Here is a 22,611-nt window from a genome sequence, read left to right as displayed (position 1 = left end):
TCATGCTACACTAAACCAGAACCTAACGGCCATCTCGAGTCTCTTCTGTGCCGATTTATTTTTTGTGCAGCTGCATCTCTAAACTATAACGACGTCAATTGGCAAAATCTCGCCTGGAAGAACTCGCCTGGAACAACTCGTTGCGAACAATTCTTAGACCAAAGACAGAGGTGCCTGTTGTGATTAGCAGAAGTTGTGTCTAGAGGCAAAATCCACGTTTGGCCATGAGGTCGAAGTGTGGAGTCCTGAAACACCTCTACATCAAACGGGCTATGTGAAACTCAAGTTGTTTAGAATCTGAATTATAGACGAAACGAGCAATTGCATGCTAACAACTAGTAAGAAGTGTGAATGCCAAAAGTATATATCCTGATATAGCGCAATCCATTCGAGAAGTGGGTCAATTTCAACAGACGCTGATATTTCCAGGCCCAAAAGATTCCAACCAGGATCTGACTGAGTACGAGTCTTCACGCTCTGCTTTGTACTCCCTTTAGTGAACGCTAAATGGTTGCATCAAGTTGGTATTGATACGGTTACGGTTGCTCCAGCAGAGTTGGAACGCAGCGTAAGGACTCAAAAATTGAGCGTGAAATGTAGAAGTAAAACAGGAACAGAAAAAAAAACGCCAAAAGAAAAACGCGCTCGGCAGCAAAACACGCTGCCGTGCATACCGAAACGTAAATAACAATACAAGCGGTTTTCACAAAACGTTCAGTTGCACAGTAGTTATCCGTGGCTGTGTGTCAGAGACAAAGCAGATCCACGAAAGGTGGGCATATCGGCAAGTAGTGGCCGGCTAGCCACACGAGACAAGCTGAAATCCCACTGCCCTTGCAGGAGAAAACATCTACGCTAATCGTGAAAATATTTCCGATGCCTTGACATGCATAGGGACAGACTTACAAAGTAAATACAACTCTATCCACGATTTTTCGTGCCCCAGTACTTATAGTGGGAGACTTGCAATATTTCCAGATCGAAGGATTAAACGGACGAATCTCAGGTTTTCTTAGTTTTTTCTTTTCCCAACCATTCCATTTTTCATTCGTTACAATGCAATTGAAGAGCCTCTTCACAGTCTTAGCTGCTGGTGCCGTAGCCCACGCTGCCACCTCCACTTCTAAAGATCCATGTTCGTTATCAACCACCATTACGGCCGTGGGTGAACTTGAAACCTTGAATGCCTGTTCTACCTTGGACGGTTCCATCACCATCACTGGTCAAGAAATCATCAACGCCGACTTGAGTGGTGTCAGAGAAATCAAGGGTGACCTCAAGTTCTTCAACTCCACTTCCATCGTCTCTCTTAACTTGAACCAGTTACAGAACATCACCGAAGGTGGTTCTCTTTCTGTTGTGTCATTGACCACTCTTGCTTCCATTGACTTCACTTCATTGACCAATGTCGACCAAGTTCTCTTGACTTCGTTGCCATCTCTCGGAAACCTTGTAATGGGTTTTGGTGTCGTTCACGCTGGCCACATTGAAATTTCCGACACCGCCATTAACTCGTTGAGTCGTTTCGTCAGTTTCCTTAACACCGTGCGTCACTTGGAATTGAACTCGAACAAGAACATCACTTCCATCGACTTAACCAACTTGAACACTGTCACTGAAAACTTGATCTTGCGTTTCAACGGTGACGACTGTGATGTCAAGTTGGACACTTTGGCTTGGGCTTCCAATATTACCATTCAAGATGTCGGTGACATCGAAATTTCTAACATCACCGCTATCAACGGTTCTCTTGTTCTTGCCTACAACACCTTTGACTCGTTCAACCTTGACTCGTTGAAGACCATCGGCGGTTCCATCGAAATCTTCGCCAACGACGAATTGACTGAATTCTCGTTCCACGACTTGGAAACCATTGGTGGTGAACTTAGTCTTAGCAACAACACCAACTTGGAAAACGTCACTGATTCATTCCCCAACTTGAACAGAATCAAGGGTGCTGTAAACATTGACGGTGGTTTCGCAAACTTCTCTACTCCAAAGTTGGCAAGGGTTAACGGTGACTTCAGCTTCAACTCTACTAACGAAGACTTCAGCTGTGACTTCTTCAATAAATTGCGTGACAACAAGGACATTGAAGGTCACAACTACGAATGTACTGCTCCAAAGAAGTCATCGTCCTCTACCGCTAAGTCCAAGTCCACCAGTACTTCGGAAAGTTCTTCCGACTCAACCAGCGATGATTCTGGCTCTTCTTCTACCACGTCCAAGAAGTCTGACGGTTATATCTTGGTTCCAGCTTCGATGGCCTTGACCACCATCATCGGCTCGTTCTTAGCCTTCATTCTTTAGATACTTTCGCATGTTACATAACTACAAAACAATAATGTATAACTACAAGGGAAACAGTAGAGATAATGAAATATAGTCAGAATATTTAGTGTACTAGGCTATATGTGGCTGCTTCTAGTAATTCAGCTCAATGTACTAGCAGCTGGCCGCGAAACCTCTGACTGCTAACACAGAGTACGAGTGAGGCTACGGCGATGAATTATTGCTATGTTCTAACATGCTGAAGCGAATCTCTACAGGAGTGGCATGCGCATGATTTCACTTGAGAAAGAGAGATTCAGAAACCAACATATCTAAGAAGAACTGAGCAAACGAAAGACTAGATCGATATCAAAAAAATACCATGCATTGGGGGACACAAAGACCAAATGAAACAAGACCTTCAGAAGTATTTCAGAAGTATTCCAGAAGAAATTTCAACCCAGTGGCCAGCAGAACCAGATCTTGGAACTGAGGCTGCGTTCTTGCTAGCAAGTCTGGAACTTCCACCAAAAGGAAATGGTGAATTTTGTGTGTTGACAAATTGCCCAGATCAGGAAGTATAATGGCACGCGTTCAGAAACAGACACCTGATCCGGGCACCTGATCCAGAACAAGTGATCCACGTTTGGGAGGTGAATTTGTCTCTGCAGGCCAAAGACCGTAATTTGATCCTCATCTGCAAGGAGGTGAGTATTCACAAGATTGGCAAATGGCAAGAATAATAATAGCAAGCTGAAAACACCAAAACTACGAAAAGCCGTGATTGTGAGGGGATTTATAGCCACACAAAAGAAATATTGATATCCACTGATGGCTTTGGCTCTCGTAAATAAAACCAAGTAAAAATACCCGCCAATGAATTAGTGGTTTTCGTGATAATAACGTGACCAGGCTGAATTCGCCTGGCGCTTATTGTATTCTAATTATAGTTGAATCGATTTAGAGTTCATGATTTGATTTGTGCTGGCTAAGAAGGTTGTACATGCAGGAGACGCCTAAAAAATTCTGTTTGAGTCCTGCAGCGTCTCGATGTGGGCAATTTGGCTTGCATCCATTCTTCACGCTTATATAGAAGCAGAATCCAGCAAAGAAGAAATGGAAATTTGGACAAACTCATAAACAGTTTGGTTCTTTATTCCTCACCACTTTAACTTTGGTTCGTGCTCATCAGTATTTATTCTGTGAAAAAGAGATTCGTGTTTCAGACTAAAAATTAGTATTCGATCTCAAATCATTTCCTGATACGTGATTTTCGCTCACACTTTCGCTTGATACAATAATTTCCAGATCAAGAAAGTATAAAGTGTACATCGCTTTTTCATTCTTCTAATATCACAAACCTTCATCTTAGCACGACTCGTTATGACTACAACGTCTGCTTCTTCCATTATTGAGGCGTTTTCCAAGGCCGGTCAAAGCGCACTTTTCCAGTTCTTTGATTCTCTCTCTAAGGACCAGCAAAATGAGTTCATTGAGCAGTTGGCCAAAATCGAAGACCCTATCAAATTAGTCAACACTGTTCAAGAAGCCTTGAAGTTTTCCTCTAACAATGCTAGTTCTCGAAACTTCACCCAGTTGCCTTCAGAACAGACAGCTTCCACGTTAGACTTGGATCCAGAATTGTCTGAAAAATGGACCAGACTCGGTTTAGAAGCCATTTCAAAAGGTCAAGTTGGTGTAATTTTGATGGCTGGAGGTCAGGGGACCAGATTAGGATCGAGTGACCCAAAGGGTTGTTTCGATATCGAATTGCCTTCTTCTAAATCGTTGTTCCAAGTCCAGGCTGAAAAGATCTTGAAGATCCAACAGTTAACCGCTCAAAAGCTCAACTTGGCTCAACAACCAAAGATCTATTGGTACATAATGACCAGTGGTCCTACAAGACTGCCAACGGAGTCCTTTTTCCAAAAGAATCACTACTTTGGCTTGCAGCCAGACCAAATCGCCTTCTTTGACCAAGGTACTTTACCGTGTTTCAACTTGGACGGATCGCAGATTCTCTTGGAATCGCAAAACAAATACTGCGAATCCCCAGATGGGAACGGAGGTTTGTACAAGGCCATTCAGACTAATGGTATAATTGACGACTTTGTGGCTAAGGGCATTGAACATATTCACATGTACTGTGTAGATAACGTGTTGGTTAAAGTTGCTGATCCAGTATTTTTGGGTTTTGCTATCGACAAGAAATTCGATTTAGCTACCAAAGCCGTGAGAAAGAGAGATGCTAGTGAATCTGTTGGTTTGATTGTATTAGATGACGACATCAAAAAGCCATGTGTTATTGAATACAGTGAAATCACCCAAGAATTAGCCAACAAAACCGAGCAAAACGACTCGTCCAAGTTATTCCTCAGAGCTGCTAACATTGTTAACCACTACTATTCTGTAGATTTGTTGAGAAGGGAAGTGCCTAATTGGACTTCTTCTCAGAAATTCTTGCCCTTCCACATTGCAAAAAAGAAGATTGCATCTATAAATCCGAAGACTGGTGAATTCTACAAGCCAACTGAACCTAACGGTATCAAATTGGAGCAGTTCATTTTCGACGTTTTTCCCTCGGTTGATTTAAACAAGTTTGGTCTTTTGGAAGTAGAAAGATCAGACGAATTTTCTCCATTGAAGAACGCCGTGGGTGCCAAAAACGATACACCAACCACATGTAGAAGTCATTTCCTTGCCTTGGGTACAAGATGGGTAAAAGAAAATGGCGGTATAATTGAAGACGACGGTTATGTCGAGGTCAGCTCATTGACCAGTTACGGTGGTGAAGGATTGGAGTTCGTCAAGGGTAAGCATTTCAAGAACGGGGAACAAATCTAAGTATCAGTGGTAAGCTACTAAATTCAAATCAAAAAGTGCATAAATAGAGTGTGACGGTTTTTATTCTCACTTATTATTTAATTAAATCATATTATCTAACATCTATCTGTAACATTTAAGTAATGGTATTCAAGTGAAATGAGTACGTGCTGGTATCGCCGAACAAATCGTCATCATCACCACCGTCATCACTCGGACAAGGTTCTGTTGAACTTGATGATGGCACTATACTGGTTCCTTCAAGACTGGAACTCTTTCCTCCTTCACAAATCTTGCAAGAGACAGTGTCGGTGATAATGGTCGACGTTGACTCTGTTCTAGTTAGTGTAGTACCATGATGGGAAGTAGGACTTGTGCTTGGGCTGCTAGGTTCCACTTCAGCTGAGGAAGTCGTAACTGTGGTTAAGGTCGACGGGACAAAAGTGGAAGGGGAGTTGACACTAGACGATACACTGCTGGACTTAGAACTGCTAGTTTCAAGTTCCGAGGTCGAGCTGCTTGTTTCAATAGCAGATGAAGAAGTGCTTGTTTCAACAACTAACGATGATGTCAGAGAATCTTCAGTACTCGATAATTCAGAAGAAGAACTCGAAGCAACAATCAGGGAGCTTGTGGAAATAGTCGACGAAGCGGCAAATGAACTCAGCGAAGAAACGGCTGAAGATGTTTCCAGAGTGATGCTAGTATCTTGGACACTCGAAGAATGTATTTCCGAAGGGCTAGTCGAAAGCGACTCTGGACAGTTTTCACCTCCAGGACAAGTATGTGAATTAATTGAAGAACTACTTGATGCAGTTGGAACACTTGACTCTACACTCAGAGTTGATGAGGATATTTGGGAAGAAGATGATTGAGAAGAGCGAGGACGAGGAATACAAACATCTTTATCATCTCTTTTCTTGATTATCTTCTTGGGGATGTCGTGGTGGATAATGTCTTCCTTCTTGACCATTTCCTCCTTCTTGATCAAATAATCCCCATTCTCCATCTGGTATATCTTCTGGTGCAAGACTACAGCGGTGGATAATTCGTAATGATATAATAACGCGAGGCACGCGAGTATTCTGATAAAGAGCATAACTAGACTTTGGGCGGTATAATGGTGAATCATAGAAGTTGATTCTTAAAATGTGATTCATATTCTTTCTTCCCTGGTTCTTTTTATATGGTTTGTGAACCGTGACAGGTGCTTATGATAAAATCTGGTTTTCGCAGCCTAACCAAAATTTGGGTGCAACATAGAAATTGCCTAAAATGGATTTCACAATCAGAACATTATGTATATTTCAACTGCAACCACAAATAGCCAATAGATAGATAATATTAACTAAAAAAGTTTAAATAGCAGGATTGACGAGTTTCATTTACGGGGAAAGTTGTTTTGGCTGTCTTGGAATTGTTTCATCAATTGCTCGACTCTATACGCTTCATACTTTGTGCTGATTGTGGCATCTTTGAAGTCTTGAAGATGTGACCCTAGAAGTACATTACGAAGAAGCTTACAATCACAATTGTTTTCGTCTTCAATATTGACTCTTCCCCAAGTAGTAACTCTAACTCTTTGACCTTCGATGACGATGTTGCTACTGATAATTCCAAAGGGAACCGCCTTATCGACTTCCTTTATATATTGGTAGTCTTCTAATTCTTCTGAAGCTAATTGCTCGTTAACGTCTTTCAAGAAATTGAAAACTGGGATATTATGATCGGCAATAGACTTCCTGATGAGGTACTTATTGTACTCTAATTCTTCTTGTGTCAATGTGTCAGCTTTGCTAATTACTGGAATTAGGTTAATTCTGTCGCCGATTTGTTTCATATTCTGTATGTCAAATTCATTGAGCCTAGACGATGATGTTAGTGAATAATCCTTCGTCAAATTCAGTCTTCGTGGTACATACTCTCTGCTTGTTGCTCTTAAAAAGTACAACCCAACGTGGATTCTCTTGTCTGTTAGATATGGGTTACGGTTAATCTTGCTTTCTTCCGAAAGAAAAGTTTCATATTCTTCTAAAATGTGGTCAAGAATCACCCTGTAACTTCCAGAATTGTCGATGTTATGTCCAAAATTCTTGGTCAAACCAATGTTCAACTTAATGGGTGTTGAGTTTTGTTCTACGACATCTAAATTGTTAATATCTGTTATTTGGTTGAAATTTTGTATTGTAGCACTTACCAATTATATGAGTTTCTATTTTGAGATCTTCCATTGTATCAACTTCAATTCTTTTGACTACATCTTCTTCAAGGTATATCTCTTCTGGAAAAAAGACTGTGTTTGATAAGGTATTGGCAAAGGTTCTCTTTCCAATTCCGTTTTCTCCAATCAAGAGAATGTTTAGAGAGAGCCCTTTCTTGGTGATCTTCCGCTGTCTAATCTCTTCAGCGGTAAACTATATAGTAAAGTTAGTAGAATGAACCACGAAATTAGAGACCAAGAGGTGGAATGACTTACCGCCGTGTTAGCAGCTGTCGTTTGCATATTTGAGGAGGAAACAGTGATCTCTTCTGCTGCTGTTAAAGAATTAATGAATAAAGAATAGATAATGAAAGAGCTACAATCTTCTGGCTGCGAAATTCTCATTTCTGTATGCAAAAGTGATTTTTTATCTAATTTACACTATGTACTTCTATGCTATCAATTTGTTCATCTCCTCCACAGCGTAATCCAAGATGTAACTTTGCTCTATTAAGTCGTCGATTCTATTGTAATGACGTTCGTTGTATGGAATGAGTGCCTCGATGATTTTCATCAAGCCTGGTATTTCTATCAATCTTTCAGTTTCGATGTTGGACATGAGAACAGAAATCAATTTTTGACTAATTTCAAAGAACTTGAAGTTGGTGTTCCAATCTCTGACTTTCTTGAATAACTTCAACAATTGCTCGTCAGATAACTGAATGATAGTTTCTTCCAATGGCTCTGAGCCAATAGCTGAATTAGGATCTTCGTTGGCTTCAATACAAGACTTGACGACATTGTACAATCTCATAGAGTGGTCCAACGTCAATGCCAACAAAAAAGCATTTGGCCAGTCTCTATTACTGATATAATTGGACAAGTTTTGTTCTTGTTCAACCTTGAACTTGTCTTGTTGTTCCCTAAGTCTGATTTCTTCTGCCGTATTGTCGTCCCACTCACTCAATTTACCATCAGCATCAGCAGTGACAAAAGTATTACCATCTTCTTTAATATCGATAGACCAAATTCTATTTTCGTGGTTATCGAGCGTTTTTATGATTTCTCCGCTCTTGTAGTCCCAAACCTTAACTAAACCATCTGCACCAGTTGAAAGCAACTGTGGGCTGAATCTATTGAAAAATTTGGCTCTCTGCACGGAGTTGGTATGGCCTTCAAAAGTTTTGACGCAGGTGAAGTCATTCAAGGACCATACCTTGAGAGTCTTGTCACCACTTGCAGTGACAATGAGCTTGTCGAATTTGTAGAAGTTAATATCCCACAATCCTCTCTTGTGACCTTTCAAAACACCTATAGTTTCTCCGCTAGCAGTGTTCCATACTTTACCGAACTTATCATATGATGCAGATGCAAAGTACTCATCGTTTGGCGCTACGTCTATAGAGTTGATATCCTTATCGTGAGCTCTTCTGGTATATTCGGATGTCTTGACAGTAGATCCGGCAGTAGCTGGGATCTTCCATTTTTTGATAGTAAGATCACTGGATCCAGTAATCAAGAACTTGGGTGTGTTTTCTGCTTTGGATAATGCCACAGCTGTGACTGATCCAGCATGACCTTGAAATTTTGCAAAAGGAACAAAGTCATCTTGTTCTTCATCCCATTTCCATAATCTGGCTTCGTTATCCTTAGAAGCAGTAGCTATCCACTTTCCATCAGTAGAGACATCCATAGCATTGAGCAAATCGGTATGGCCCTCGTATAATCTCAATTCCAATGGCTTTAATGGGTCCACTATTCTCAATGCTGGCGAATTGGTGGATAATGCTATCAAGTTGAACTTTTCTCCCACGTATCTGATATCGGCAATGATACCATGATTTCCTGCAATTCTTTTGGCTACAGGAATTTCTACAGTTTCACCATTGTCGAAATCAAGCTCTTGTAAATCCAAATGAATCAACGTCTGGTCACTTACTACTAAGACCAAGTCATTGTTTTCCAACTTTAAGACATCTATTATGATCAATTCTTCATTTGTCTTTAACGAAGCTTTTGAGCTGGCCACCAATGTACCAGTAGCAATGCTCCAGAGTCGCAAGATATTTTCAGAACCAGCGGTGTAGAAGAATTCCCTGTCATAAATGGTGATGAAACCAGCACATTCGATCTGTTCGTTGATTGGAAAGGTGTTCACTGGCTTATAGTTTTTCGTGTTATAGATGATTGCTACATTGTCTCTTCCACCAGTGATGAAATGTTGGCCCAAACTGTCGAAGCCAACGCCTCTGACTGCTGTATTATGTTCATTAACTGTTGTGAGACATTTTCTTTTTACCAAGTCCCATACTTTAACTGTACCCATAGTATCACCAGAAGCCAATCTCCATTCGGTAGAGTTCAACTGGCCGTGGAATATTAACGAACAGATGGTGGTTCCGTGTCCTTTGAGAGAATGCGTCACATATCCACCATCGATATCCCAAACAGTGATAACACCATCCGAACCTCCGAAAGCAAATAGGGAAGATGTGGAATCGACTGAAGAGATATATACTGGAGATGGCATTTTAAAGGTTTTAGTGATTTCCAGCTTGTCCAAGTCAAATATACGCAATTGCTGGGACTGCGACAAAATTGCCAACTTGGATCCATCGGGTGTAATAACGAGATTTGTAATGGTTTCACCATCTCCCTCGATCTTGTGGAGGATCTCGTTAGTATCTAAACTGGTGATAACTACGTCCTCGTTCAAAGGCGTGGCCAAGATCAGCCCGTCAGCAGAAATGGTAGCCGAGGTTCCACCCACATAAATAGGTTCTATATCCCGGTGGCTATAGGTAGTTTTCAAGGTATCCATGCTTGAGGAAGGGCAAAGGTCTGTGGTAGTTAACACTCAGTGATGTTAATGTAGAAATATTCTTGAATTTTTCACGAAGAGCATCGCACTAGATCCGGGAACTGATCATGTGACTTATATGGAAGTGAGAGTCGGTTTGATCTCGGAAACACCCACCACAGTATTTCTACAAGCTGTTATGAGCTACCAAATATAGAAAAGCATTAGAGAATTATGATCGTATGCTTAGTAGTTCATTTTAAAAACTTGGTAATAGGAAGATCATATTTAAGTTTTGTCTCTTATTCACTTGTATAGTCAAGAAAAGTCAAGTACGTTCCATAGTTAAGAACTCCCACCAATCCTCCTAACGCTTATGGCCCTAGTTAATATACGAAGTCAAGATTACTATATCATTTATATATGATTCCAATGTATAACTAGATTTCTGAAGCTTCTATATACAAACATGGCTTCTACTCTATAAAAACTCTCATTATTTACAAGTCATCCCTCTATCTATAAGGCACTCTATCACACTTCTACATAGTCGAACCCTAAGGACCGGGCTGTATTTTGCATGTACACCTCAATGTAATCCTCCAATCCTATACCTTTACCACCGTAACGATCTCCAAGGAGAATTTGCCTAAATCTTATGAAAAGGAAGACCATATTGCTGAAAAACAAAGTAACTCTGATCTGCAACAACTCAAAGTATTCCCGCAATTGGACCTTTTTCTCTAGCATCAAAGCATTGATCAGCTCCTGTGTCAATAGATTGATTCTGTTCACAGGACTTCCGAAGCTTTGGTTTAAATTCTGGATCATCCGCATGGTTCTCGTGAGAAAGAGAAATTCAAGAGGAAACTTTGTCTCATCACTTAAGAAGTCTCGGAATAAGCTATTTACATCTCGTTCGTCCTTAATGAGTTTTGCATCCTGCGGATCCAAAGCAATGGGCCTCAATTGAACCAATGTCGAGAAAAATTCTACAGAATTAACTCCCCAGCTTCTGGCAATTTCTTCTATGCCTTGTTTCTTGAACAGAAACAAGTACCTCCATAGATTGCAGTACTCCAACCTGAACTTGGTTGGAAGACTGATATACAAGCCATGGTCAAGGAGTACAAGTTGCTGTGTACCATGTTCATCAAAACGAGCTAACAAGTTTCCCGGATGAGGATCAGAATGAACAAAGCCATATTTGAAGATCTGTTTGCCAAAGAAATTGAGATACTGCCCCATGATAAGCGACAAATCGAATCCTTTATCTAGGAGCTTGTCTTTGTCTATTAGCGAAATACCCTCTATCCATTCTGTGACCAAAACTTGGTTGGTGGTGAACTCAGGGTAATTATGGGGAACATATACATTTACGTGTCTGAGCTGCGGATCGCTCTGGATGATTTGCTTCAATTTATCACCGTTGCCCATTTCATGAACAAAGTCTGTTTCCTTGACAATCTGGTCAGCAACATAGGACGTGAAAGAACTGCACGGAATGTCAAAAACCCTCTCGTACACTTTAGACATGAACTTATATACCCAGAGATCGACTACAACCTGTTTTTCAATGTAGTCGTGTTGCACCTTTAGAGCTACGGTTTTACCAGACTCCTTCAACACTGCTCTATGCACCTGCGCTATTGAAGCAGAGGCCACCGGTTCGTGATCGATGACTTCAAAAAGCTTTGATTCGTAATCTGGACCAAAGTTTCTCTTCAATTGTGCATCTATACGATCCCAGGAGTCCAACGGAGCATCATCGTAAAGCTGCGAAAACCGCTTCTGGTATGCTACAGGAAATACGTTGCCTTGGTTGGCAATGGCTTGTCCAAGCTTGATGTAGAGTCCCTTGTTTACTCTAAGCAAGTTTAAGAGGCTTTCTGATGCCTTTTCGTGGAGGACATTGAGATCTTGGTACGCATCCAAGTTCATTCCATACTCATAGGCAATCCAGAGCAAAACATACAAGGCTCTGACCGAACGGGTGATCAATGACAGATAAGCGTACTGGTCGAAGATGTAGACAGAACCACCAACACCCACAAGGATAGCCGTGGGTCTTATGACCAATCTATATGATTTAGAAGCTGCGAATGAGCGATTTGGGACTGCTTTGGATTTGAAGGCATTAGAAGAAAAGTTTCTGGCTGGAACACGAAGTCGAGTTGCTAGTGTTCGAAACTGACTCAACATTGGACGAACGATGTATACTACTGGAGAAAAGAAAGAATCGTGTGTATATCCAGATATTGGTGGCTCGTGAATTGAATGTACGGGATTGATGATTAATGCTAATGCGGGAACAGCGGAGTAAGACAATTGCTAGGAAATGGCTGGGATATGGGTGATTTATGGATATGGATATGACTCGGAAGGAACAGTATAAGATGATGAGCAGTATAAAGCAACCGAATGTAGTGGTAGCAGAAAGATCTTGAAAGATGAATTATTTCAGATAGTGGGGAGAGTTGTGGATTGGATCTGAATTCCCGAGAAGTCGCATAGAGTGACATAAAAGACAATGGAGTGAAATCGAAGGTAAAAGAGGATTTAGAGATCCCATACAATTTCCATTGGGGTCTGGATGTCATCGAGACACAATTCCTCGAGAATAAGTATGCTACAAGTATCTAGAGTTCTTCTGTGGGCAAATGAGCTGGCCACTTATTTCAATTGCCCACTACTGGTAGCTTTCTTCTGGAAATAGCTTCCGTACTCTAATCTCTAATAATGGGCCACCAAGCGTCTCTGTTGCCTCTGTTCACCGATTTCTCTGCAATTGCCAATTTCGTTCCACCATCTTCATTTCAGTTTCTCCGCCGTATCCCTCTTCCAGTACTTAACTCGCCTTTCTCTCATAAGTCTGCTCTCTTTCCGTGGTACCTTTTGGCCCCATTTTTTCGCAATCATACTACCCAATCCGCGCACCCAAAAATTCAAATGGAAAATCTACACTTTTCATCGGATTTCTAGCTGTAACTACCATTTCTCTTCGATAGCTTCACCATTGATAATCTCCGACATCGTTGTCTTGTTGCCGTATCGTTGATAGTGTCATATTCTGCTGGTTCCCTCAGTTTCAATCCTTATCTTGGTTTCATATTAGTTTCATATTCCTTCCAAAATGTTATTCGCTCGTCAGGCTATTACCTATTCCGCTCGTTCATACTCCACTGCTGCCGCTGCTGCTCCTAGAAAGGTGGGTGCTTTCAGAGGTGGTTTCGTTGGTTTCTTGCTTGGAGTCACTGTCACCGGTGCCGGATCCTACTACTACTTGTTAGACCAATACAGGTTGGCCAACACCGTTGTCGTTGCAGATGTTGTAGCCTTGCAGAACTCCGTCTCAAACTTGGAAAAGCATGTTAAATCCTTGGAGGCCGGCAAATAGTGGCATTCTTCCTATTTATCTGTAATATACCGCTTTTAGCTACCATGTGGGTGTTTATCCTAATATATATATACAATTGAAGTCTATGTAGTATGTTTAATGAACCGTAGTCTATGTACAATGTATGCTTAGTTTTTTGACCTTTGATCAGTTATGAAAGACAATGATGTTTTGAAGATCATCATAGTCTTGATTTTGGTTGTCTTTATGTTCATCCTTCTAAAGTTTCCTCTCAAGTAATTTCTATCTCGTTTAGAGCTCGCTCACAAACAGAACAGCATCGTTCATCAATTGTCCGAACCTCTTCCTCTCTTCACCAGACGCATCCAATGCCATGTCTCCTACAAAAAGTACCTCGACCTTACGTCCTCCAAGATTACCTCCCTCTACCATGTTGTACTGGACTTCGCGACCGTTGAAATCAAAACTCAACTTCTTGCGGAATTCCATACTAATGAATCTATACCTGACAATATCGCCATTGATGTTCAAGTCTATGTATGGCGAAATTGAAGTCTCTTCCTGGAAATCAAGCTTCGATCTCAGGAGAAAGCCACCAAGTCCAGGTTGAGACTTGAACCGTGTATACCTGTCGGCTTGTGAGTTCAAGATATCGTCAATACTGAGCTCAAAGTCTTGAGCCAATTCGCCTTTCTCTTGTAGAAGATTTCCTGATAATTGGCAGCTCACCTTCAAGTCTGACTTAAAAGATGGTAGCGAAACGTAATTGGTATTCTCGCCTTCTACTGTTACAAGTTGTAAAGTGTCCATGTCTGGAGTCATGTTGTGCTTAAGATCAACCCACAACTCCACAGGTTGAAACTTGGTTAAGTCTTCCATCTTGATATCCTTGTTGTCTTCTACAAATAAAGAAGGCAAGAACGTGATTTGGACTGAATTCTTGTAACGTTCATCTCTGAAAATGTCATCCAATACATCTGAACCTGATGTCAGACTGGTACTGTGGATAGGAAGAGAAAGTGCTTTGTCAGCTACCAACTGAACGTTAGAGTTGAACTTAAACTTGGTTGTTTCAGAAAGTTCTGGTGGTGTAGGGAAAAGTTTGCTCATTGCACTCTTTGTTTCTTGCTGTTCTCCTTCGAAAAGAATATTGCCAAGCGATATAGTAAAGACAGGAGACAGCGTAGTTTCTAAACTGATCAAATTCTTTCTGTAGTCGAAGTCGTATAACTGATCGTAGATGTCGTTGATCTTATTCTGAGAAAGTATAGGGGCGTCTTCATCTTTTATGATGGTATCAACTTCACTATCATTTTCTTTATTAGGTATCTCTGCATCTATGTTCATATTGGCATCGTCGTATCTTTGCAAATCAGAAAGTAAACGATGGTTCGTTTCTGATCTGGAAGAACCACAATCTTTCAACGTGAAGAGTGGCTGACGCCTGTTGTTCCACGACAATGACAATTCGTCCTTAAATGGAAAGAGCTGCTTCTTTTCTGGCTCTTCTGGAAGTGTAATTACTTCGTTAGAATGCTTATTGTAGTTTAAGGACCAAAGAAGCAACCTTTTCAAGCGCTCTACTTGGTGTGGAGTCTGTGAATGAACCTCGTAAATATCATTTCCTACATCTTTGAAAAAAACATCGGTATATCCAGCGACTTTTTCAAGGGAAAATCGGCCGTATTTTTCTTGAAACAAATGCTTTATGTCGGTCAAGTTGAGTTCCTGTTTTTCAGATTGTCTCAAGAACTCAATCAAATTGACTTCTACATTACTGACTTGGGAGGTTGTCCCAGAAATCTCCAACTCCTTCTTGTCCTTCACAAGTTTAATTCTACATCCATTGGAAGAGAGCCAATGCAAAAGTCTTCGATTCAGTCTGATCAAAAAGATATCAAGATCTGAAAGGGGTACAGTCTTTTTTGTTATCAAATCACTCGTTTCCGTCAATTTCGAGTTCACTTTTATACCCCAAATGTCATTGATAATACGCTGCGCAAGCTTCTTCTTTGAAACTCGTCTGGTGGATCTCCTACTATTTGCAAATTCAACTTTGGAATAGTTCTGTTCTAAATAAGAAGCCAATTGCTGCTGAGAAAAGGCTTTTTCTAATTCCTGTTGAATGCTACGAAATCTCATTCGGTTAACCTCCGCTACAGCTGGCTTGAACTTGTCTATTATTCCAATTAATCTTTCTGGAGATGCTTCGTCAATATCGACTTCAGATTCAATAAAAGTCATAGACTTGGATTCGATGGGGTTCTCTAGTCCCGAACTTTTGATGTCTTCGATCCTCGAGTTGAAATTTCGATTAAAGGTTTCTCGAGGCTCAAGGAAGATTTGCTTCCTACTGCTTGGGGGTCTAGAGCTCTGCGGCTGAAAAGTTCTAATCGTGGAAGAATCCTGGAGTTCAGGCACTGGAATGGTAGGAATCACATTTTTCAGACTGGAAAGTGCTGGAAACACACTGAAAAATACATGCTGCGACTTTTGTGGATCCAAATGTCGTACAAGACGACTTCTGCCTCGCAAAAGCATTACAATCTGGTGTTTGAGTGGTTTGGAGAACAGATTGAAGAATAGTGGAAGATGGTTGTTAAATTTTTGTGATCATCGTGTCATGTGTATAGGGTCATGTGCTCAATGTCCGGTGCGTACAGTCAGGTGACGTCAACATTTTGAAAATGTCGAAATGATATGATTAATTTGGTATTTTCAAACGGGTAGGATGATTCGATTATGACTAGGTTAGTCGTATTGGATGATTAGAGTTATCTCTTCAGAGTCATACGACCAAGAATTATAATAAGCTCACTTCACTGTGGTCTCTTTTTTCATTCCAATTTGCCTCGCTTCCAATACCTCTGCAAGTTTTGTTGGAGGCGAAAATCTGGTGTAACGTGACTTTCCTCGGCTGATTTGAGTGCTCGCTTTCTCTGCCATTTTTCTTCTACTCTTGCCATTTCCGACAGCCGCATTTTTTCTCAGGTGTTGCCTTCGGTTTCAATTGCCGTTAGCTGCAAAATTGTTAGTCTCGCTTATGCTCACCCCGATAGATTCCATATCCATCTGCAGCTATCGGTCGCCAACGTTTGCCAAAAATGTGAGTATCTCGGAGCCATATCGTCAGGCGACATGCACAGCTCATTAGCTGGAGAAACTTGCCATTTATATAGCCGGCCTTTTTCCCTGGCATTTCGTTTTCTCTGGTTCTTCAGCTTCTCCACATTTCACATTTCAGATATCAGACTGGGTCAGATTTGAATCAGAAATATTCATCTTATATTGCATTAGATTTCTATACCATCCCCGGATATCTACCTTCTCCCAGGTTTTTCGCAACCATTGGCAATTAACATAGGCATCAAATACTGTGCTTTTGTTTCCATTATTCTATTCTTCAATTACCCATATAGACCTATTCAGAGCTTCCACCTTTCCCTTTTTTGCCTTAGCTGAATGTCTCTCTTTATCACCTCCAGAGCTCTTCGTTCTGCTCCCTTGAGAGATGCTCAAGTCTTCTGCGGTAAGATCGGCTACATCAACATTTGCCAAAGAGGTCCTATGGTGACTTCTAGATACTTTCTGGGCTCGCCTAATAAGCAGGCCACCACTGTCGATGACGTTGCTTCATCTTTAGCCAAGGCAAGCACGCCCGCTTCCACTGTTGCCTCCAAGGTTTCTTCAGTCGCTGCTTCTGCAGTTTCTGCTGCTTCGTCTGCTGTTCCCTCTCCTGCTTCTTCTACAACTATCGTGGACACTGTAGCCGACTCGGGTTCGATCACTGTTGGCACGTCTGGTCCCGAATCTTCGATGGTGAAAAAGACTGATTCCACTGCTTACTTGAAACTGATGAAGTTCTCTGAGGTCTTCTCTTACTTTGTTATGGGCTTGTGCACTTTGAACAAACCCATTCTTAATCTCTGCATCAAGCTCTTTCCCTACACGCCTATGCCACTTATCAGAGCTGTTGTCTACAAGATCTACTGTGGGGGTGAGACTATTGACGAAGTGAAGAAGACTGGTGATCGCTTGGTTAGCAGAGGCATCAACAACATGATGATTTCTTTAACTATTGAAGCATGCAACGGTAACGATAACATTGATCCAGAGTATATTGTCAACGAAACTGTGAAGTCTGTCTCTGACATTTTGGTTCCTCACACTGTTAAAGTTATCGAAGAATCGGGTAAAGAAATCAACGCTATTTCGCCTGGTTACGTAGCTTTGAAGCCTACTGGATTCTCCAAAAACTCTGCCATTGTATTGAAACACTTTAACGAGCCTCAATATGCTGCTGAGTTCGAAGAGTTGGTTGAAAGAGCCGCCAAAGTGTGCCAAACTGTTTACGATGCTAATATCAACTTGGCCAAGCAATTTCCTAGTAGAAGTACCCCCTTTGTTGTTGCTGTTGTCGATGCTGAAAAGCATGAACTTCAGGAAGGTGTTTATGAATTGCAGAGAAGATTGTATGCCAAATTCAACAAACCCAACATGCCTGTTTCCATCGTGGGAACTTTACAAATGTACTTGTCTCAATCTGCTGATTTGCTTGCCTTGGAAGAAAAGTTGGCCATGGAAAACAACTACAGATTGGGCTTGAAGTTAGTCAGAGGTGCCTACATTCACACCGAAGCTGAAAGAAAATCAATCATCCACAGTACCAAAGAAGACACCGACAAGAACTACAACCAAGGTATCTCGTACTGTATCGAATCCATCTTGGAACGCAGGGGCAACGAATCTACAATTGGTCACTTGGTTGTAGCTTCTCACAATGCTGACTCCTTGAAGTTGGCAACCACCAAAGTTTTCAACGAAACGGCTGGTGCTAACAACAATCAGCATAATGTTGTCTTGGGCCAATTGCTCGGTATGGCAGATGCTATCACTTACGACTTGATCAAAACATACAAGATCGACAACGTCATCAAGTACGTTCCATGGGGTCCCCCATTGGAAACCAAGGAATACTTGTTGAGAAGATTAGAAGAAAACGGTGATGCCGTAAAGAACGATAACGGTTTCCCATTGGTGAAGGCAGCAGTTGGGGAGATGTTCAAGAGAGTCTTCCGCCTTGCATAAACTCACCATCGATGGTTTATGGCCACTACTAGTATCTACAAAATTACATGCATCACCATCAATACTAACGATGGTACCCTGTATTTCTATGTTAGTTTAATAATGACTTATGAATATAAAAGATGAAATCTAAATATCGATATTAAATGTTTCTGTATCCCAAATAATCCCGCTGATCACACACTGAACGACCCATTCCCAGTTTATCACACTCACTTTGACATGGACTGTCTTTGACTGAGATCCTGCTTTTGTAGCTTTGAGAGACTGGCTCTTGATTCTCAGACTACGAGTTCGCGTAGAACGAGTAGGTTCTACGGGTTCAGCTCTCTTTTTTTCGAGAGACTGTAGTTTTGTCTTCGTAGAAGGACCATCGTCGTATATCATGACTTCATTAGTATCGCCAGCCATTTTCTTGAGTGTCTTCATAACCTCTGGTTCTCTAGTGCAATACTCTAACTTGTGAGCTCCAAACGCATAGAAAATGAACTGACAGGTACGCAAGGTAGTGGGATTGATTTTGTAGTTGTGGACCACTATGTTGAAATCTCTGAGTAATTCACTATGGATGTGTATTTGTTCTTTCAACAGTTTCTTCATTTCGTAGTTATACCGAAACTCAAAAACATCAATACTCTTCACTGAATTCATCTGAATCGAATGCCCAGCTGGGAGTAAGTACGATGGCCATTTTGAAAGTCTAGACTCGTCCTCGACACAATCTAGAATAAAAGCATCTGAAAGTATAGGCCATCCTAACGCCAACGCCTCTAGATACTTAGCACTACGACAATGGTTATTGGATATCACTGCTGCAAAAATGAGCTTTTCTAAAGACTTCGATTTGGGTTTCAAAGAAAGTCCTTCAACGTCTACTTGGTACTCGAGCATATCTTTAAAGCCTTTTTGAATCAAAGTTCCTCCATTATCTTCAATTAATTTGGTAATGTTAGTATTACTAGCTCCTTCAATACTAGTAATACAAAACAACATACCCGAAAATATCTTGTTTGGTTCAAATATAGATATACTCTTTTGTGGAGACAATCTGGAACCGTCTCTTATGGGACTACTGAATGGTCCAGCTTTGTACTTTGAGTCGCCAGGCATTGCAGCAAGTCGTGGTTTGGAAGGTGTTCGAAGAACATCATTTCCATTCGGTATCTTCTTTTCGTCCAATACTAGAGAGTACTTCTGTTGTCGTTGAAACCAGTCTTCTACTTCAATATAACATTCAGAAAGAGATACACCAATTTCATCCTGCGGTTTCTTCGTGACACTTCTCTTTTGCAAGAGGAGATAGTTGTAGCCCCTAACGCATTTAATGGCTGTCAGTGAACTGGTATTGGTCAACCCCGTAACCACGTACTTTACATTTGAATACTTTGTCTTCACCATATCACCAATCCTGATATCGAGCAAGTAAAGATCAGAGTTTTTGATTTCATACAAGCCTTCTACAAATTCAACTTTCAGAACATCAAATTGTCTTTCAACAACGACGCCGGAGTACATCTTCAAATTGTAGGATGCCCAAACACTATCTCTGAAAAGAATGTCAGACTCAGTGAGTACATCCAGTGCCTCATGTCTGAGTATTCCATCGTTTCTGTCAGCAGAGTCTTTTCTGTAACTAGTGCCACTCAGATCGCCAGAAGTATCATTAGCTACTTCTACATTCTCTTGCGACTGGGTGTCTATCACATGGTTTCTTCTTCTTCTAGTGTTAATGACTGTAGACTGCCTCTGTGCATCTATGACAATAGCCTGAGAATCCATGTCTACATCTTCCATTTCCGATTCTTCCATTTCTTCTTCCTGTTCTGCTTTTGCTGGCCCTTCTGCAAATCTTGGAGACGAAAGATTGGGGAATTCGTCGTTTGTGAGATCAGAATCAATAACATGGTCTGATCTAATTGACTGGTTTGCTTCCTTGGACGGTGAAGATTGATTTACATTCAACTTCAAAATATCCGATCGTCTTACTACTGGAGAAGAATCGGCTATACCGCTAGAAGTGTCTAGCGTAGGTTCATTGTATTTTAACAAGGCCAATGGTGATTTTCTTACTTCTAAAGAACCTCCAGCAGACTGAATACGTCTATTGGCAGATTCAGATTCAGCCAGCTGTCTTCTCTTCTGAGGACTTCCGCTTACACTGCTGGCATACTTGCGCTTGAGTCTATGGGTTATCAAGCTGTCCTCTACTTGGTTGTCTAAGGCTATCCTTCCGTCTGAAGAGTCTTCCACGTCCACATTTACGTTATCGTAAAGCTCTTCGTCAGATATGACTTCTAACTTGTCGACCTCTTGGATCATTTGAGTCTCTAATTCGTTGTGGTCAATATTCATCGACATTTCAAGCATCTCTTGTGTGCTAATAACTTGTCTGTGAGATTCAGTTTCGTTTTCACTGGTCTCAGGAATTTGTACAAGTGCATCAGCAGTACTGAAAGTCAACATCGTCACATCATTTGTGTGAGACGTTTTTTGGGTATCATTTAGAGAATACGCGAGCAGCTTATTGTCTATTTGTGTGCTGTCGTTGGTGTTATTATTGTTGGTGCTATTATTGTTGTAGTTGTTGCTGTTATCAACGTTGTTTCCTACGCTGTTATTATCCTCTATATTCTTACTGTTACCGTTTATATGTGGAGGTGAAAGTGTACTTACCACCTGAGTGTCTTTAGCATTGCTTTGTGAAAACCGAATTACTTGTTGTGTATCAAACGGAGGCAGAAGAAGCATGCTTTTATCGTTTTTAATACTACCCTCCAATTGCTGAGTATCATCAATTGTCTGTGGCTGACTTTCGTACTTTAATGGCGATTCATCTGCTTCCTGTCGTATTTTCGAGAATATTGTCGTTCCAGGTTTTCTTTTGTTAGGCACAACAAACGGATCACCAACTCCATTTTTAATTTCATTATCTTGTGGAGTCATGTCCCTTGTATCATTACTACCATATGTATCGTTAAATGGGTCCTTCAATTTGTTTAAAAATGGCGTATCCAGTATATCGTCTTGTAGAACCCCATATGTCTGATTCGTGAAGTTTTGCGGTGATGGAGATTTCACGTTTTTGCCATTCTTCTTGCTAAGAATATCATAATTCGTTGTTTCATCTGTAAATCCAATTTTCTGAGTGGGTGTCCCATTTGTTTGGTCTGCCTGTGTCGGCATTTCTGGATTGTCGATATCTTGAGACTTCGTTATTGTGATACCTTGATATACGTTTTCTACTATATTTTCTTTCGAAATTGATATCTCAGCAATCTTCTGTGTTTCTAGATCCCCCGGTACATCTTCTTGGGTTTCGGACACGTCATTGGCCTCAATGTCGTTGCCAAACACGAGACTGTTAACTGAATCATCAGGGTCATAACTGGAAACTTTGTGGTTCAATGGACTACTCTCAGCCACACGCGACTGTATTCGCTCGTGATCCATCTCCACTCCTGAACGTCCAACCTTGTGTTATGGGTAAACCATTCAATGCCAACAGAATGTCCTGGTTGATAAAGAACAAATTTGGTAAGCTACTATTGCTACGGCTGAAAAATGTGAAGTTGATATTAAGGTCACGTGAATATCTTCAAATCTTCTACTTGATACCCTTTGACGGCCACCCATGGATTCAACTATGAGTCTTTTTAATCTTCTGCATTTTGAAATGATTCTGGGGCTAGACCTGCAAGAAATTGCAAATTTCAGGAATCCAAAGTCATTACGGTTGTTACATTATGAAGAGATAATTGCTGCCGCAGATTTCGCAACCTCTCTTATAATATGAACGAAAGGTTAGGAATCAGGTAAAGTTTTAGTTGCCAATGTGGAAAGCTATTCAAACGCATATTATACCCCCCATCACGGTCACCTCTGTCTACTGATGAGCTCAGTTGACGTTGCACTTAAATTATCACTTCTTAAATAGGAATTGCATATCACTTTGACACACTCTAAACTGCGGTTTTTCGCAACCACTTGCATAGTACTGAAAAGGCATATATTGAAATATCTTCGAGAGACGATTGTAGATCAAGAAACCGACAATCAAAGTCTTCTAACTAC

General features: G+C 41.0%; 9 protein-coding genes across 9 annotated transcripts; 3 read left to right on the top strand and 6 right to left on the bottom strand. All coding sequences in view use genetic code 12, as the record gives it.

The window, feature by feature from the left end:
* Positions 1 to 1,056: 1,056 nt before the first annotated feature.
* PST1 (hypothetical protoplast-secreted beta-1,6-N-acetylglucosaminyltransferase, contains WSC domain (ECM33)) lies at positions 1,057 to 2,361 on the top strand (the record flags this gene model as incomplete). The annotated part of the gene is made up of 1 exon (XM_001385152.1): positions 1,057 to 2,361. One exon carries the CDS (start codon positions 1,057 to 1,059, stop codon positions 2,308 to 2,310), a length of 1,254 nt encoding a protein of 417 aa, XP_001385189.1.
* Positions 2,362 to 3,654: 1,293 nt separating this feature from the next.
* UAP1 (UDP-N-acetylglucosamine pyrophosphorylase) lies at positions 3,655 to 5,115 on the top strand (the record flags this gene model as incomplete). The annotated part of the gene is made up of 1 exon (XM_001385151.1): positions 3,655 to 5,115. The coding sequence occupies one exon, from the start codon at positions 3,655 to 3,657 to the stop codon at positions 5,113 to 5,115; it is 1,461 nt and encodes a 486-aa protein (XP_001385188.2).
* A 115-nt stretch (positions 5,116 to 5,230) lies between these two features.
* On the bottom strand, positions 5,231 to 6,103 carry PICST_32205 (hypothetical protein; the record flags this gene model as incomplete). The annotated part of the gene is made up of 1 exon (XM_001384813.1): positions 5,231 to 6,103. The coding sequence occupies one exon, from the start codon at positions 6,101 to 6,103 to the stop codon at positions 5,231 to 5,233; it is 873 nt and encodes a 290-aa protein (XP_001384850.2).
* Positions 6,104 to 6,475: 372 nt separating this feature from the next.
* PICST_47429 (predicted protein) lies at positions 6,476 to 7,493 on the bottom strand (the record flags this gene model as incomplete). The annotated part of the gene is made up of 3 exons (XM_001384812.1): positions 6,476 to 6,959; positions 7,017 to 7,230; positions 7,292 to 7,493. Coding segments are annotated over 3 exons (900 nt in total), but the record flags the coding sequence as incomplete, so codon positions are not given.
* Positions 7,494 to 7,745: 252 nt separating this feature from the next.
* On the bottom strand, positions 7,746 to 10,138 carry PICST_83827 (predicted protein; the record flags this gene model as incomplete). Its single annotated transcript, XM_001384811.1, has 1 exon — positions 7,746 to 10,138. Exon 1 carries the CDS (start codon positions 10,113 to 10,115, stop codon positions 7,746 to 7,748), a length of 2,370 nt encoding a protein of 789 aa, XP_001384848.2. The 5' UTR covers positions 10,116 to 10,138.
* A 490-nt stretch (positions 10,139 to 10,628) lies between these two features.
* Positions 10,629 to 12,296, bottom strand: PICST_32202 (predicted protein; the record flags this gene model as incomplete). The annotated part of the gene is made up of 1 exon (XM_001384810.1): positions 10,629 to 12,296. One exon carries the CDS (start codon positions 12,294 to 12,296, stop codon positions 10,629 to 10,631), a length of 1,668 nt encoding a protein of 555 aa, XP_001384847.2.
* Positions 12,297 to 13,743: 1,447 nt separating this feature from the next.
* On the bottom strand, positions 13,744 to 15,993 carry PICST_32201 (predicted protein; the record flags this gene model as incomplete). The annotated part of the gene is made up of 1 exon (XM_001384809.1): positions 13,744 to 15,993. The coding sequence occupies one exon, from the start codon at positions 15,991 to 15,993 to the stop codon at positions 13,744 to 13,746; it is 2,250 nt and encodes a 749-aa protein (XP_001384846.2).
* Positions 15,994 to 17,019: 1,026 nt separating this feature from the next.
* PUT1 (proline oxidase) lies at positions 17,020 to 18,671 on the top strand (the record flags this gene model as incomplete). Its single annotated transcript, XM_001385150.1, has 2 exons — positions 17,020 to 17,142; positions 17,281 to 18,671. The coding sequence occupies 2 exons, from the start codon at positions 17,020 to 17,022 to the stop codon at positions 18,538 to 18,540; spliced, it is 1,383 nt and encodes a 460-aa protein (XP_001385187.2).
* Positions 18,670 to 21,990, bottom strand: PICST_32199 (predicted protein; the record flags this gene model as incomplete). Its single annotated transcript, XM_001384808.1, has 1 exon — positions 18,670 to 21,990. The coding sequence occupies one exon, from the start codon at positions 21,988 to 21,990 to the stop codon at positions 18,670 to 18,672; it is 3,321 nt and encodes a 1,106-aa protein (XP_001384845.2).
* Positions 21,991 to 22,611: the final 621 nt, after the last annotated feature.

This window comes from Scheffersomyces stipitis, chromosome 5 (genome assembly GCF_000209165.1).
Source record: "Scheffersomyces stipitis CBS 6054 chromosome 5, complete sequence".
In the NCBI taxonomy this organism is placed as follows: Eukaryota; Fungi; Ascomycota; class Pichiomycetes; order Serinales; family Debaryomycetaceae; genus Scheffersomyces; species Scheffersomyces stipitis.
Note: the sequence above shows the minus strand (reverse complement) of the source record. Positions and strands in the feature narration are given on the sequence as shown.